The sequence below is a fragment of the Mastomys coucha genome, unplaced genomic scaffold (genome assembly GCF_008632895.1).
Source record: "Mastomys coucha isolate ucsf_1 unplaced genomic scaffold, UCSF_Mcou_1 pScaffold5, whole genome shotgun sequence".
Taxonomy (NCBI): Eukaryota; Metazoa; Chordata; class Mammalia; order Rodentia; family Muridae; genus Mastomys; species Mastomys coucha.
The window spans coordinates 89,899,155-89,915,824 of record NW_022196911.1 but is presented as its reverse complement, the minus strand read 5'-3'; the positions used below and the strand labels follow the sequence as shown (position 1 = coordinate 89,915,824).

The window sequence follows — 16,670 nt, the reverse complement described above, 5'->3', positions numbered from 1 at the left end:
AGACTCTTATCTCAATAAATAAATGGGCTGGATCACCCAAATTTGCACCTTAATACCAACACTGGGTACCTCACGAGTGCTTGTAACCCCAGCTCCAAGAGAACTGATGCCCTATTCTGGCCTCCACATGCATGTATGTATATACAGACAGACAGACAGACAGACAGACAGGCAGGCAGGCAGGCAGGCAGGCAGGCAGGCAGGCAGGCAGGCATGCACATACGCATGCACACATTAAAAGTAAAAACAAAAGCCAGGCAGTGGTGGTGCACACTTTTAGTTCCAGCACTCAGAAGGAGAGGAAGAGGAATTTTTGAGTTCAAAATTAGCCTGTTCTAGAGAATAAGTTCCAGGACAGCCAAGGCTACATAGAGAAACTCTGTCTCTAAATAAATAAATAAATAAATAAATAAATAAATAAATAGGTAGGTAGAGATAGATAGGTGGATGGATAGATGATAGACAGACAGATATAGCATGAATGAATCTAGAAGCAAGCATGATGATATTCCAGTTCTTTAATTCCAATCCTAAGAAGGTGGAGGTAGGTGTGTGTCCATGAATTTGAGGCCAGGTGGTCTATGTAGGAGAGTTCCAGACTAACCAGGTGGTCTATGTAGGAGAGTTCCAGGCTAACCAGGTGGTCTATGTAGGAGAGTTCCAGGCTAACCAGGTGGTCTATGTAGGAGAGTTCCAGGCTAACCAGTGCTACAGAGTAAGACGCTATCTCAAAAACAACCCAAAAACCAAAAGAAAAGCCCCAAATACAGAAAAAAAGATACTAAAAACAAACAGTATGAACTGTAAGATATTTACAAAACAAAAAACTGTCTCTCAAAGCGGTTCATTCCTATAACCTTACTCAGGCAAAAGTCCTGTAACCATCCTCCCTCCTCCCCAAACTCCTTGTCTCTTTCTCTTCATCCCTCCTTTCACACTGGAACTCCAGTGTGTTTCAGATGTTAATCTGAAATATCTCCCACAGCTCATAAAGTGAGCACTTAGTCCCAGCCTGGTACTTCTATTTTGGGAGGTGTTGGAAATGGTATGATAGGGCCTAGCCAGAGGAGGTCAGTTTCTGGGCCATAACTCTGAATGTTATTCCTTGTCCCTGTTTCCTGTCATATCTGCCCTACACGAAGGATTAAAATCTCTGATACAATGAGCCAAAATATATCTTTCCTCCCTCAAGTTGTCCAAGTTATTTTGTCAAATCAGTAAAAAGGCTTAGCACACCATCTATCAGTGAATTCATGTATCTCATTTTAAAGATAAATCTAAGCCAGGTGTGGTAGTGGTGGTTTTAATCTCAATAGTTGGGAGGCAGAGACAGGAGGATCTCTGTGAGTTCAAGACCAGCCAAGTCCACATAGTAAGTTCTAGCCAATGAGAGTTACTTCATAAGATCCCCCTGTCTCAAAAACTACAATAACAAAAATAATAATAAATAAATCTAGACTCTGACTAAAATTTCCATCTGTGCCATCAAATTTTATTCTAGCATATCATCTAATGCTAGAATTACTATACTACTATTACAATTATCTCCTGACCAATGTATCTACTTAGCTTTTGTTTTATAGTCTGGGTAAAATACCATGCTTGAAATTCATTAGTGATCCCTGTTTTGTTTAAAATAAGGAAACATTCTTACAATGGTCCACAAGACTTTAAAGGATCCAATGTCAAGTCAAGTCATATCATCTTTCATTCCTAAATCCCATGGAGAAAGCTGATGTCTTGTTAAGGACTAAATTGGGCCCTCATCTCACAAACTCAAAGAGGAAGGTTCCTAACTCCCAATGCAACTGTTTGGCAATGGTCTTTAGAAGTATAATTAACAGGCAGTGAGAGCACTGACCCACTAGGACTGGTATCCTTATATGAGACACTAAAGCTCTCACTCTATACACACACAGCAATAGCCATGTGGGCATGTAGAAAAAAAAAGATGATGACCTGCAAACCAAGAAGGGCTTCAGGACAGAAAAAATAAAATAAAATAGCAACCTGGCTACTGCTTGACTTTGACCCCTAACTTCCAGACTGTGACAATAATATTTAAATTGTATTTTATTTTGACAGTGTTCATAAACTAAAACAACTAAATATGAGTAAGCATACCTTAGAAATGTTTAGATATATATGGTATTTCCTAAGAGTTGCCCAGAATCTAGAGCTTACAGAAACAGGTCCTGACTGATTTTATATTAGCTTGCAAATTAAGTTTGACTTGCATAGCTTCATTGAAATGTACCACTTTGAAAAACTGTGAGATATAGCCATTATGAACTAGTATATGACTGATTTCTGTGTTTTCAAATTTATCTCAATTAATATTAATCATCATTAGGATTGGCTTAAGTTTGTCCACAAATATTCTTTTTTGTTGTTGTTTTGCTTTGTTTTTTGAGACAGGGTTTCTCTGTGTAGCCTTGGCTGTCCTTGTCCTAGAACTCATTCTGTAGAGCAGGCTTGCTACGAGCTCAGAGCTCCATCCGCCTGCCCCTGCCTCCCCAGTGCTGGGGTTAAAGGGGTACCACCACCCAGCTGTTTTGTTTTTCTAAACATTTCAGATTATCACTACTTATAATTCCTTCAGCTTCCATTCACAGTTTTCTAGCTGTTAAGATTACTTTCTGCTTCAATTATTTCCATGTGGCATCATTTTCTTATTTTTTTCCTAAAACAACATTTGAAGCCAGGTGAGATACCAAACACCTATAACCCAGCACTTAAAAAATTGAGGCAAGTCAGCTTGAAATCAGCCTGGCAAAGAGACTTTGTTAACTAATGGGTGGGTGGGTGGGTAGATGGATGGAAGGGAAAGGATGGATAGATATATTGATTAGACCAATAGATAAATAGATACATAGATAATATACAGATAGACATAGGTGTTAAATAAGTAGGTATTACAGACTACTTGTCCCTTATGTGTTAGTTTTCTTTGTTTGGAGACAAGATCTTACTATGTGGTCTTAGCAGCTGACCCAGAGCCAACTATGTGTGTTAAATTTTTTGTTGTTGTCTTTTGTTTCTTTTATTTGTTTTAAATAAGGGTCTTACCCACTGTGAAGTTCAGGCTAGCCTAAAAACTCACAGTAATCCTCCTCAGAATCTTGAGGAGCAAAATTGTAAGTACGTATAGGTGCATCTGGTGTTTTGATGGACTTTTAAAAATGGATATGAAATCAAGCCCCATCTCTTACCTCAACACAAACACAACTCTCCCAATCTCATCATCCACACTAAAAGTGGTACATTGCCTTTGATCTCTATGCTGTCTTCATAGTTTTGTCTTTTCCAGAGTGTCCTAGAATTGGAAGCACACAGTGTGCAGTCTTTTCAAATTACTTTCTTCACTTAGAAATACATATTTAAGGTCACTTCCTAACTTTTTGTGGCTAGATTATGTCCATTATATAGATTGCCAGTTTATTTTATCAGTTATTCTTATTAGAGCTAAATGCCATAAAAACCATTTCCATTAAGCTCAAAAGCTCATTTTCTTAACTTATATGTTTTAATACATTTTCAAGTAGGTTGAACTTGGTGGCACTTGGGAGACAAAGGCAGGAGAATTAGGAGGTCACCCTCAGCTACATATCAAGTTCAAGGCCTGCCGGGGATACTTTCGATTTTGCCCCCAAAATAAAAAAAAAAAAAACAAAAAAAACAAAATAAAAAAATCCTCTTCTCTTTCCCAAGTAATTCATAATACAAAGAATACACAGATAGTTGCTAAGCTCTAAATCCATTTAGCCTCAACACATAACCCAAAGCGCCACCTAATGAAAGCTAAGCTGAGGCAAAGGACCCTAAATGTGACCCAAAGTAGTTTTGCATGCCACCACTCTAGTTATGTATCCTACCTCTAGGCCTGACCTGTTATAAACAGTCACAACCAATCCTCCATCTCTGCTTCTAGTCTTCCAAACTTAATGCACTTGAATATAATAAACTTAGAAGCCATAACTTATAAAATGTCTGTGTTTCCAAAGAAGCTACTAATTTATCAGAAACACTTAATTTTTAAATTTTTACATGAAGCCAGGCAGTGGTGCTACATGCTTTTAGTCCCAGCACTCGTGACTTTGAGGCCAGCCTGGTCTACAGAGCTAGTTCTAGGACAGCCAAGACCACACAATGAAAACCCTGTCTCAAACAAACAAACAAAAAAGTGAAATAAATAAAAATGTATACAAACCAGAAAAAACATAAGTCATTATACAGTCATGTGTCTTAACAGTAGGGATATATCATCAAATTGCCTCACTATCCAGTTCCATCACTGTGCAAACATACAATGTACATACACACTCAGCTATGATGGCACTAGGTGATAAAACTTCATAGGACTGGAACATTATTATTCAGTCTTTAGCTATATAATTTTCATGGCTTATGAACTACAACAACCAAAGTTAAGTTTTAAATGTATTTTAGCTTATAAACATGTATTGAAGTCCTCATAAAAGGCATTCTAGATCATAGACCCATGCTTTAAGAGTAGTGTATATCTTTGTTACTGGGAGTGTGCCTCGGGCAGTTATTTTCTCCTTCCTAATGCCTACAAAAATATCTAGCCAGAGACAGTTGATAACTTTCTGTGTTCCATGTGTTCTTTGCTTGTACTATAATTTAAATACCGATATTATCTTTGTAGGCAGGTATACTCCAAATCATATAAATGTCATACAATATCATATAGACACAGTAATTATGTACTATATATACACATATGCTCCAATATGTGCCAAGATCAATAATACAACTTCAGAAGTACTCACTCTTTTCTGAAAATATGATTCCATACAAGAACATAACCAGTAAGTATAACTTAAAGACTAAGTAATGATAAATGGTATAACCATTTCTGAAAATACCTATTAACACAGGAAAAGCCACCTCGAGAGTCCTGAGTGCCACTAAGGAGCCATTAAAGGGTGAAAAACTAGGGAAAAAGCAAAGGGAAAGAAAGTAGAAGGAAAAGCCCCTCTTGGCAACAACTGTCCATGTCTCCACAGCCTCAAGTTCCATAGCATTAACCAACACCTATGCTGCAGCACATCTAAGATATATTAAAAGATCATTTCTTTTTAATGAGTAAACCCAAACTTTAAAAAGATCTCAGGAAAAGCCTTAAACTCTTGTGATTATTATACTCATCATGACTAGCTATATACAAGCTAGCATTAACTGGAAAGAAACAAGAATCTGTTTATGATCATCCCCAAACAACAGATAGCCAATCTGCCTGTATTTAACTGCTAATTTTCTGGGAAGAAAAACAAAATAAAACCACAGGGTCTAAAAGGGAAAGGGGAGGAAAAGAGCAAAAAATAGAACATTCAAAAAAAATCTACAACTTTCCCCTCTAACAAAAGCTGATGGAGATGCTTTAGCACATCTTAGATGCTCTTTCTATCCAGCTTTCCAAAGAGCACAAGGATATGATTGAGGCAGGAAGAGCCACCTGCTCTGCCGGCTCACAGTTAGAGCTTACCTCCTCAGATTGGTGGCCTTTGCCAAGTTTGGAACACCTTCCATCTCTGTGGTCTTCTGCCCCATCAGACTGCTGATAGGCCTATGGGGGGAAGAAAGAGAAACAGACCCGCTAGAATGCCATATCCGACTATTATGTGCCTTCTCAAAAGGAATCATTAGTTCTTACTGTTCATGGAAGGCAGATAATCTAATTGTTACTGGACCTCAGAGGATTAACATTGGCCTTTCAGAGATTCTCCAACAATTTAACATCCAAAGCCCAAAAAAAATAAACACAAACCAAGTGCTGACTTAAGAGCAAACCATCTCAGACAACACATCATAAGAGTGATAGAAACCTGTCCTTGACCAAGGCCTTCACCACAGCTGTCAAAAGACTTTCGGGATAATATACATGTCATTAATCAAAAACAAAATGTTCAGTGATATCTTAAAACTCTCATGAATCCTTAAAAGGAAAGGGAGATAACTTCAACAACTTCCAGTGTTAAAGACTTCTAACAATCTACATCACTGCCTTCAAGACATCTCCCATAGCAGCCGCAACAGAAAGTTGGCTTCTTTCCAACCTATGGTCTCTCCCCCTCTCTCTCTATATATAAAGAGGGGCCATGTTCTACCTCAGCACATATACCTTTGTTATTATCCACATGATCACAAAATACTTCCTAATAATGTTCCAAAACCAACAAAATTACTTCCTTTAATTTAATCTTCTGAACTTATGGGAAGACAGCTTGGTATCTGCCTTAGCCATTCATCCCTTTATATATTTGAGGGGGAAATCAATTAATTAATTTTTTATGTTTTTGAAATTAAATGGCCAGAAATTCTCTGATCTTTACTCATAAAAATTAAGTACCTGTAGTTCTAGATATTAATTATAAGCTACACCATTAATATTCTCAGTAGAAAACACGAGACTATGAAAGTAGAAAAGCCCGAATATAGACAATGAACAAAAGACATCAGAGGACAGTGTTATCAAATGATACAGAAGTGATGACTACCACCATTTGCATAATTCTACTCTACTGATTTTCTGCTTTGCTTTTTATATATAGGCTTTTTAAAAAAATCCCTCAAGAAAAGTTTATTAAATACACAGATTTCTGAATCTAAAAGAACTAGACTCAAATTAAAATGAACTAAAAAATAACCTGCACAGTTAATTCAAAAGTCTTTTTTTTTCAGTAAGAAAATACAAATCTGAAACTTCTAAAGTTATTATCCCTTTTTAAAAAAACAAACTATTGGTTTAAAAAACCCACAAATAATCAGATATCTAACTTTACTGCTCTAAAAAATTATGTAGAAGAGATTTTTCTATTGAAAATGGTAAGATTTCTATTGAAATGGGTAAGGTGCCTTATTACAGTAATATTCAAGCTTTTTCAGATTTTTTTTTCCTTTGCAGTGCTGGAGACTGAAGCTAAAGTCTGTCTTACACTGTGTAAGCAAGCTACCACCCAGCAACGTCCCTGCCCTCCTCTCAAAATATTAACATTTACTGAAAAACACAGCAAAACACCAAAGAAGGTTTAAGCATGAAAACAGACCTTGTAAACTTAAAACTATCTCTCTTCCTTCTGAGGTGTAAAACTCTTCAATCATCAATAAACTCAGTAATAGATCTTGCTTTGGAAGGTCTGGTTAAAGCCATTTATTCTTTTATTTTATTAAAAGATTTATTTTATTTATTTATCTTATGTATATGAGTACACTGTAGCTGTACTGATGGTTGTGAGCCATCATGTGGTTGCTGGGAATTTGAATTCAGGACCTCTGCTCACTCCAATCAACCCTGCTTGTTCTGGCCTGAAGATTTACTTATTATTATAAGTACACTGTAGCTGTCTTCAGACATACCAGAAGAGGGCGTCAGATCTCATTATGGATAGTTGCGGGCTACCATATGGTTGCCAGGATTTGAACTCAGGACCTTTGGAAGATCAGTCAGTGCTCTTAACAGCTCCATTTATTCTCTCCAGCCCCATTTATTCTTTTAAAAACAGTGTGTTAATGACTATACTACTTTTACATAGTTTCCAACTAATAAAATGACTATTCCTTTGAAAAAGAAGCAAAAGATATTTTTCTTCCAATAACAAAGTTTCAAGAAGAAGGCTTAGAGCACTTTACTAGACAAAGATCTTTATCAAATTGAAAAGGTAAATGAATGTCTCAGGTGAGGTAGAAAGAACAGAAAGGTAGAAACAGCCTCTAATACATGTTTTTAGTCTTCAACATTTTTCATTTAATTTTTAAAAGTGATTTTTCAAGGCAAGCATTGTAGCATAATCCGGGCACTGGGGAGGTGGAATCAGACAGATCTCTGTGAGTTCAAGTCTAGCCTGGTTCATATTGGGAGATTCTGTCTCAAAAATAGAGCTGGAGAGATGGTTCCACGAATAAAATACTGACCATTCTTATGGGTACATGGCAGCTCACAACCATCCGTAACTCCAGTTCCAGGAGATCTGCTAATCTCTTATGACTTCCTCTGGCACTAGGCACAGAGTTGGTACATAGTCATCCATACAGGCAAACATCTACCAACTTGGAATTAATATTAAACAAAGCAAAGTTTTTCCACTCAAAGGAAGCAAGGCAGAGTTAAAGAACAGTTTTCAAACAGCTTAAAAATCAACACTAACAGCTGGGAGGTGGTGGCGCACCCTTTAATCCCAGCACTTGGGAGGCAGAGGCAGGTGGATTTCTGAGTTCCAGGACAGCCAGGACTATACAGAGAAACCCTGCTTCAAAAAAACAAAACAACAAAAAAAAAATCAATACTAACAAATGCCATCTTGGGTCTGGACTGATAGTTCAGAGGTTAAGAGCACTGGCTGCTCTTCCAGAGGGCCATGGTTCAATTTCCAGCAACCACATAGCAGCTCACAAATGTCTGTAACTCCAGTTCTCGGGGATCCAACACCTTCACAAAGGCATACATGCATGCAAAACACCAATATATATAAGATAGATAGATAGATGATAGATAGATAGATATCAATGCACACTAAATCTCTATTTTTGTCATCACAAAGGGAATTAACACCCTGCCTTTGGGAAAGTGATCTAAACTCAGGAGCTGAGTGGAAGGCAATCAGTTCCTGAGCAAACAGCCTAACAAGAAGTTTGTATCTACTCTGAGTGCTAATATGTTGTTAACAAATGTCCAAAATCAGAAACTATGACACAAATACTAGCACACAAATACTATGAAGTACTAAAAAATGTTCGTATTCCTTGACCAGCTTCCTTAAATCTAAGAAGATTATGACAAGAGGAGAAACTATAGACGTGAAAAAGTATTTACCATTAATATGCTTGATTATATTAGAAAAAAATGTCCATCCAACCAACCAACCAACCAACCAATCAGCCAGCCAGGTGGTAAAGGAAGCTTTGGGTTTTGTTGTTCTGATCCCCTGTAAAGCTCCCCAACCAGTGAACTACAATTCCTACCTGGCTCACATTTTCCTTTACCTTGATTGTTGTATTTGTAATTCTCTTTTCCTCTCCCTCTCCCTCCCTCCCTCTCCCTCTCCTTTCCCTCCCTCCCTCCCTGAGTGTCTCTCTCTCTCTCTCTCTCTCTCTCTCTCTCTCTCTCTCTCTCTCTCTGTCTCTCTCTCTCTCTTTCTCCCCTCCTTCTCTCCCTCCACCCCCTCAACAGTGTTTCATAGAGCCCGGAATGGCCTTGAACTCTCTCTGTAGACCAGACTAGTCCTGAACTCCTGATTTTCATGCTTCTACTTTATACCAGCCTGTTTGCACCTTGAGTTATCCCTTTATTCAATGAAGGATTTGAAGCAGCATTAAATATTGTTACTAGATTTTGGTCTAGAAAATATAAATGTGATAATCAAGTCAAAATATTGTTATAACATTTGCCTCAAGTTTCTGAACAGTCAAAATTTAGGAAGGAAGGAAGGGAGGAAGGGGAAAGGAAGGGAGGAGAGAGAGAGAGAAAGAGAGAGAGAGAGAGACAGAGACAGAGAGAGAGAGAGACAGAGACAGAGAGAGAGAGAGACCACATTGACAGCACTTAGAAAGGCAAATTTCTGAGTCTGAAACCAGCCTGGACTACATAAAAGACCATGTCTCAAAAAAAGAAAAAAGAAATGGCTATTAAATAATTCTCAATAGAGGGAAAACACATAGTTCTTTAGAAGAAACAAGAATTACTAATAGATGGCCCAGCTTCTAGATGTTCAAAGTATCCATGCATTTGAACAATTGATGAGGGGTGAAGTGAGACGACTCAGTGGGTAAGGGCACTTGCTTTGCCAAGCCTGATGACCTCTGAATTAAATCCCTGGAGCCCCAAGGTAGAAGAAAGAACTAACTCTTCCAAGTTGTCCTATGACCTTCACATGCACACATAATAAATAAACATAATTTTTTAAATTTTTAAAAACTGATCAGGACTGCCAAAATATCTCGAAGGTAACAATATTTGCTTGGTTAGCCTAGCAACATAGTTAGATCCCCAGAACCCATGTAAAGGTTTCAGGAGAGAACTCATTTAACAAAGTTGTCCTCAAACAACCAAATGTATGCTGTTTGCCCAATAACTATAATAATAAATAAAAATTAAGATAAATACATGTATGTATATTTATACATATATAACATATAATATAATACATATAAAATAAATAAAGGTTATACAGTGGAGAAATACTTAAGGTACAAAGTTAAGTGTTGTTAAAAACAAATGAAATGACTTGTCGGCTATGACCTTAACCTTCTTTCCTCCTACCTACTCAACTGTATGATTTCTTTAAACACAAGGGTCTTATCTTATTCTTCTGTACTATAACCAGAACATAACCACTGTGGAATGCTAAACATACTGTAATTCATATTTAACTGTTCTTAATTGTCTATATTTACTTGACCCATTCAATATGTGGCTTATAAAATAAAATAGAAACAGAATGTAAATATAAAACATAAAACAAAACAGAAACAATGAGTGTAGAAGGTATTTTCTGACTTAAAGAAAAGTTACTACCACACTATGATTGGCAAAATTGATTAGCTGTAAACTTTCAAATTGGAATTCTTTAATTTACATATTTCCTAGCAAATATATATCTATTTCAGATTCTTCTTAAAGAATCATGAGATATTAATTAGCAGGAGTATCACTGTTACTTTTGGAAAAGAACATAAAGCTTTTTAAAATGCTTTGCTTACATTGAGTAAATCAAAGATATTGAGAGAAGAACTGGAAATCTCAAAACTCAAACATTACCACAAAACTGTAACAAAATTTTTAATAGACTTAGCTTCTCAACATAGTTAAATCATATTGCTATCTGATAAAACCCACACACTATCAAAAGCTGGAAAGGGGATGGTGAGGTAGCTCAGTTGGCACAGGTGATTTCCACCATTTTCTGATGGCCTGCTTCCAATTCCCAGGACCCACATGGTAAGATGGAGAGCACGTCCATATATGTTTTCTCCTGATTACCACACATGCGTAACCCCTCAGCCCAAATAACTGTTAAAATAATATTAAGCCGTGAAGAATACTTTTTAAATTCAGTTCCTATTTCTTTACCTTTTCTTGCTTTCATGTAGAAAACCACAACCAAAATTTCCCCTTTTAAAATAAGAAATGGTCTTCAAAGAAGAACTTGGACCTCTAAAGACTACTTTAAAAAGAATGTATACTTTGAAATGAATCAACCATGACTAACAAACTCAGTAATTTACAACTAGAGACTCTCCACTGTACAGACAAAAACCTTAGAAATGGAAACCAATGTAGTACTACACAGCTCTGATCTAAGCATTCAGGAGGCTGAGGCTTAGAGGGATGGAGAGTTTGAGGCCAGCACTGATTATATCTCTAGAGCCTGTGTAAATAAATAAAATAAAACAAAGTGTGACAAAGTCTACAGAATTAATTTTCATCTCTTAAAAAGTTCTTATTCCGCCGGGCAGTGGTGGCGCACGCCTTTAGTCCCAGCACTTGGGAGGCAGAGGCAGGCGGATTTCTGGAGTTCGAGGATAGCCAGAGCTATACAGAGAAACCCTGTCTCAAAACAAAAAACAAAAAACAAAAAACAAAAACAACAACAACAACAACAACAAAAAGTTCTTATTCCACCAGTGGTGGTCCACGCCTTTAATCCCAGCAATTGGGAGGCAGAGGCACATTGATCTCTGTGATTTTTTTGGCTAGCCTGGTCTACAGTTCGAGTTCCAAGACAGCCAGGACTACACAGAGAAACCCTGTCTTGAAAAAACAAAACCGGAAACAAAATAAACAAGCCAAAAACAAAAGACCCCCCCATTAAACTAAAAATCAAACAACAACCACAACAACAGAACAACAATAAAACAAAACAAAACCCTCTTGTTTCCAGGCCTGGATTCCCAAAAGTATAGGGACCAATGACCAATAATGACTTCTTGCCACCTTTTTTTTTTTTTTAAATTAAGGGGCCTGGAGCTAGAGATAGCTTAGCAGATAAAGATATATGCTTCTGAGTCTGAATTGAGTCATAGGGTCCACATGGCAGGAGAGTACCAATTCCAGGAAGTTATCTCTGACTTCCATATGCATGTCACAGCATATGGACATAGTCACACCCACACATATGCACATATTTAAGGAAAATAAATAATGTTTTCAGTTAAGGGGCTGAGCCAGTGAAATGGCTCAGGTAGAATGCACAATGTGCATTTGATCTTCAGCACCCATAGGTGGAAAGAGAGAACTGACTCCACAAAGTTGTCCTCTGACCTCCACACACATACAACAAACACCTTTCTCTCTCCTTTCCTCCTCTTCCCCCACTTCTCATTTTAATTAAGGAACTAAATAAAGGCTGGGGAGACAGCTCAGTAAAGGCCTTGTTTTGCAAACTTGAATACCTGAGTTCAATTCCCAGAACTCGGGTGCAAATGCTGGGTGTGAAGATATGCTTATAATTCCAGCACTGGAGATGCAGAAACAGCTCCTTGGGGCTCTCTGGCTTAGCCAGTGTAGTCTAATCAGTGAGCTCCAAGTCTATAACTTTGTCTCAAATGAGATGAGCAGCATCTCTGAGGAGGTTGCCCAAGATAATCCTTCAGTCTCCAGAGACATGTGTGAGTACATTTAAAAAAATTTTTTGAGGGGCTTTAATTCACTCAGGAAATTTAAGGGAGGTAAAGCTAATAAAGTCCTCCCCAAAAGGTCAAAATAGTTTTGAAAAAGTAAAAATAGCTAGGCATAGTGGCCCATGTCTTTAATCCCACCGCTCTGGAGGTACAGGCAGGAGTGAGTATCTGTGAGTTCAAGGCCAACCTAGTCTACAAAGTGAGTTCCAGGACAGCTAGGGCTACACAGAGAGAAACCCTGTCTCAAAAAACAAAACAAAACTTCGGAATTAAAATGAAAATATGATAACCAGTAATTCTGAAAAGAGAAAAGAGAATAGATTTCATAGAATATGACAATCCCAAAACACTGAGTGTGATTCACTAAGCTAGAAAACAAGCCTAGATCAGGCAGTGGTGGCACACATGTTTGATCCCAGCACTTGGGAGGCAGAGGCAGGTAGATCTCTGAGTTCGAGGCCAGCCTGGTCTACAGAGTGAGTTCCAGGACAGCCAGAGCCACACAGAGAAACCCTGACTTGAAAAACAAAAAGCCAACTAAAGTATGCTTTATTTCCATTTACTAGAAAGAAGAAAAACAGGATTTTTTTTGTTTGTTTTTAGTGATTAAAAACATAAAAATGTACCTGAGGTGGGGGGTCAGGGGAGTTATCCACTGGATCTACCTTTTGTAGGAAAAGCAACAGTAACTCCTCTCAATGTGAAGCAAATTATCAAATAAAACATTTGATTTCAGTTCAAAGGTTAGGAGCACCCGCTGCTCTCCCGGAGAGCAGGGCTGGTTCTTAGCACCTACATGGCTGCAGCTATCTGACACCCTCCTCAGGCATCAGGAACACAGGTACTGCATCCACATATATGCAGGTATTCAGAGATAAAAATTAAACATTTAATGCAACTTTAAGTATAAAACAAGTTTTGCTCAAATTTCTTAAAACAGAAACAGATCACTTTATGTCTAAAAAGATTTTAGATAAGCAATTCTTTTTCAAGTCAAAAAGAAAGTTTTACTGAAAATAGTACTTTGTACAAAGAAAAAGGATCATTAAAATAATAAAAAAAGATTGTTGTTGCTTTTTGGTTTTTTGAGACAGAGTTATTCTGTGTAACAGCCCTGGCTTGCTCTGTAGACTAGACTGGCCTTGAACTCTCAAAGATCCACCTGCTTCTGCCTCCTGAGTGCTAGGATTAAAGGTGTACACCACTACCGCTCAGCAAAATAATGAAAATTTGTTTGGTTCTGTCATGTCTTTATTGTGTAGCTCTAGAACACTATGTGTGCTGGTGTGGATATTCTTGGCCCATGAGAAGTGGCACTATTAGGTGTGGCCTTGTTGAAGGAAGTGTCTCTGTTGTAGGCAGGCTTTTGAGGGCTCCTAGTGCTCAAGCTCTACCCACTGCAGAGGAGACAGTCTCTCCTGGCTGAAGCAGGATCAAGATGCAGAACTGTCAGCTCCTTCTCCAGCACCATGTCTGCCTGGACGCTGCCACACTTCCTGCCATGATGATAATGGACTGAACCTCTGAAACTGTAAGCCAGTGTCTTTTTATTTTTTTAAAGATTTATTTATTTATTATATGTAAGTACACTGTAGCTGTCTTCAGACGCACCAGAAGAAGGCATCAGATCTCATTACGGGTGGTTGTGAGCCACCATGTGGTTGCTGGGATTTGAACTCATGACCTTCCGAAGAGCAGTGCTCTTCCCCGCTGAGCCATCTCACCAGCCCCAAGCCAGTGTCTTTGTAAGACTGTAGGAGTTGCCTTAGTCATGGTGTCTCTTCATAGCAATAAAACCCAAACTAAGACACTATATAATCCTTGATACAAAAGTATAATCAATTTAGGATTAAAATATTATCTCCAATAACCAAATTTTCTTGAGCATAGTTCACATCTGTATTCTCAGCACTTGAGAGGTTTGAAAGGACTGCTGTGGGTTCAAAGCAAGCATGGACTATATGAGTTCCAGAAACCTGGGCTACAAAGTCAGACTATCTCAAAAAAAGGCCAAATTTTCTTATTTGAATATAAGATGCTCAGCTTACAAGCATCTCCCTCACAAGCTCTCTAAGTGCTCAGACTTCTATAGGAGAGTCTACAGCAAAAATTAGAGAAACCACTGATTTCTTAATTAACAAAAAGAAACTGCATAACTCTTATGTGTCATCAAGCCTAAAAACGAAGTCATGGGATATAATTCATTGTTTTGCTCATTAGCTTCTGTAACCAAAAAAATCTACTGAAAATCCATAATATCTGCTAAACAGTCTGTGAATTCTTGAATTCTAGTGTTTGAGCTCCAAATTCCTACTGTTTTACATTTAACTCAAGTAGGACCTTCTAGAGTTCTAGAGGATGCACTTAGTTCCATTCTCAAATACACTTTGCTTTCTAGTGTTGAAAGTTACCCCTGACAACTAGCAGTTCCTTTAGAGCAGCTATCCCACCTGGGTATGGAGGCATACGCCTATAGTCCAGCACTATGAAGGATGATGCTTGCTACCAGACTAGCTATATACATAATAAGACCCCAACTCAAAAGAACAGAATACAACAGCAAGTGTTGGTATAAACCCATAACGAGTGACAAAAGAAGCATAACATGATATGGGACATGGCTGATGAGCCAAGTGCAATCCCTAGGACCCATGTGGTAGAAAAAGATAACGTATTCCTCCGAGTTGTCCTCTGACATCCAAATGGACACTATGCCACGTGTGCCCTGCCCCTCAAATAATAAGTTTAGTTTAAATTTAAAGAGAAAAGAGATCATGAAACTTCTCATCAATTCTTTGAGATTTGAAATGATTTTAAAAGTCAGAAATCACATGTAATTGCATTAAAAATGAACCTGGGGGGGGGCAGGGGTTGAAGAAATGATTCAACAATTAAGAGCACTTGCTGCTCTTGCCAGAATTGGATTCCCAGCACCCACCTGGTATCTTACAGCCTTCTCTAATTCCAATTCCAAGAAATCTGATGCCCTCTTCTGACCTGCAAGGAAGGGCACCAGGCACGCATATGGTACACACACATATATGGAAACAGGTAAACACTGGCATACATAAAAAAAAAAACCTAAAAACTTTTTAAAGCGTTTTAAAAACAAATCCGAAAAATGAACTTTTGTTACCTTAAATTACCTATACCTTTTCATCAAAAGGTAACAAAATGTCACTTTTTATGCATACTTCAAGGCTAGTTTCTCTTATATTGGTAAACTTCAAAGCAATACAGAAACAATGGGACCGTGTGTACATCGATGTATGCTCCACATGCATGTATTTGCGTAACCAAGACAGCATTTGTAACTACAAACAGGCTGACAGCTCAACTAAAGAAGTAAGTCTAGCAGGTGTCTCCAGCTCAGCCATTTCTGCATGTGTGGGCGTCGTGTACAATGGGAGCAGAAAGGAATTACTATTGTTCCAAGTACCCAGATCTCACACTTGATTCTGTGATAGCAATTCCAAGCGCATATTCGGAACCCTGTCAAATGGCAGGGCCAACCCAATTACTCCCTGTACGAGTCCACTCTTTAATGAGGAGAAAAGCATTTTACTTACTCTGGTCAGCATAGTTTTTTGCTTTGAGTTCAAGTTGTCTTGTTTGAGATTCTAGAGACTCCACTCGTGTCTGTAAATCCTTTTTTTCCTGTTCTTGAGAGTCTTCAAATTCAATGAATTTCTAATAAAGAAGAATATACATTTTCACTATTGAAATGAACTCTAGTTTATATTTTTCAGCATGTGTTTTTCAAAAATAATAATCAGGGGCTGGAGAGATCCCTCAAGGTTTTCTTCGAGAGGACCCCAGTTCCGGTTCTAGTACCCACATTGCAATTCACATCCTTCTGTAACCTCAGTCTCAGGAGATTTGACACTCTCTTCTAGCATCCAAAGATTCCAGGCACACATGTGGTATACAGACAGACATACTTGCATGCAAAAAAATCTCAATAGCCGGGCGGTGGTGGCGCACTTGGGAGGCAGAGGCAGGCAGATTTCTGAGTTCGAGGCCAGCCTGGT

General features: G+C 38.1%; 1 protein-coding gene across 7 annotated transcripts in view; it reads right to left on the bottom strand.

Annotated features, from left to right (window-relative positions):
- Nucleotides 1-16,670, bottom strand: part of Spag9 (sperm associated antigen 9) — a 131,644-nt gene that overhangs the window by 94,509 nt on the left and 20,465 nt on the right. For 5 of the 7 annotated variants that reach the window (XM_031353514.1, XM_031353515.1, XM_031353517.1 and 2 more), the window contains exon 2: nt 16,209-16,329. In XM_031353514.1, coding sequence (XP_031209374.1) covers nt 16,209-16,329 — 121 coding nt within the window. Of the gene's footprint in view, nt 1-5,509; nt 5,591-16,208; nt 16,330-16,670 lie in introns of those variants that run through there. The other 2 variants (XM_031353525.1, XM_031353524.1) reach the window with 2 other exon arrangements.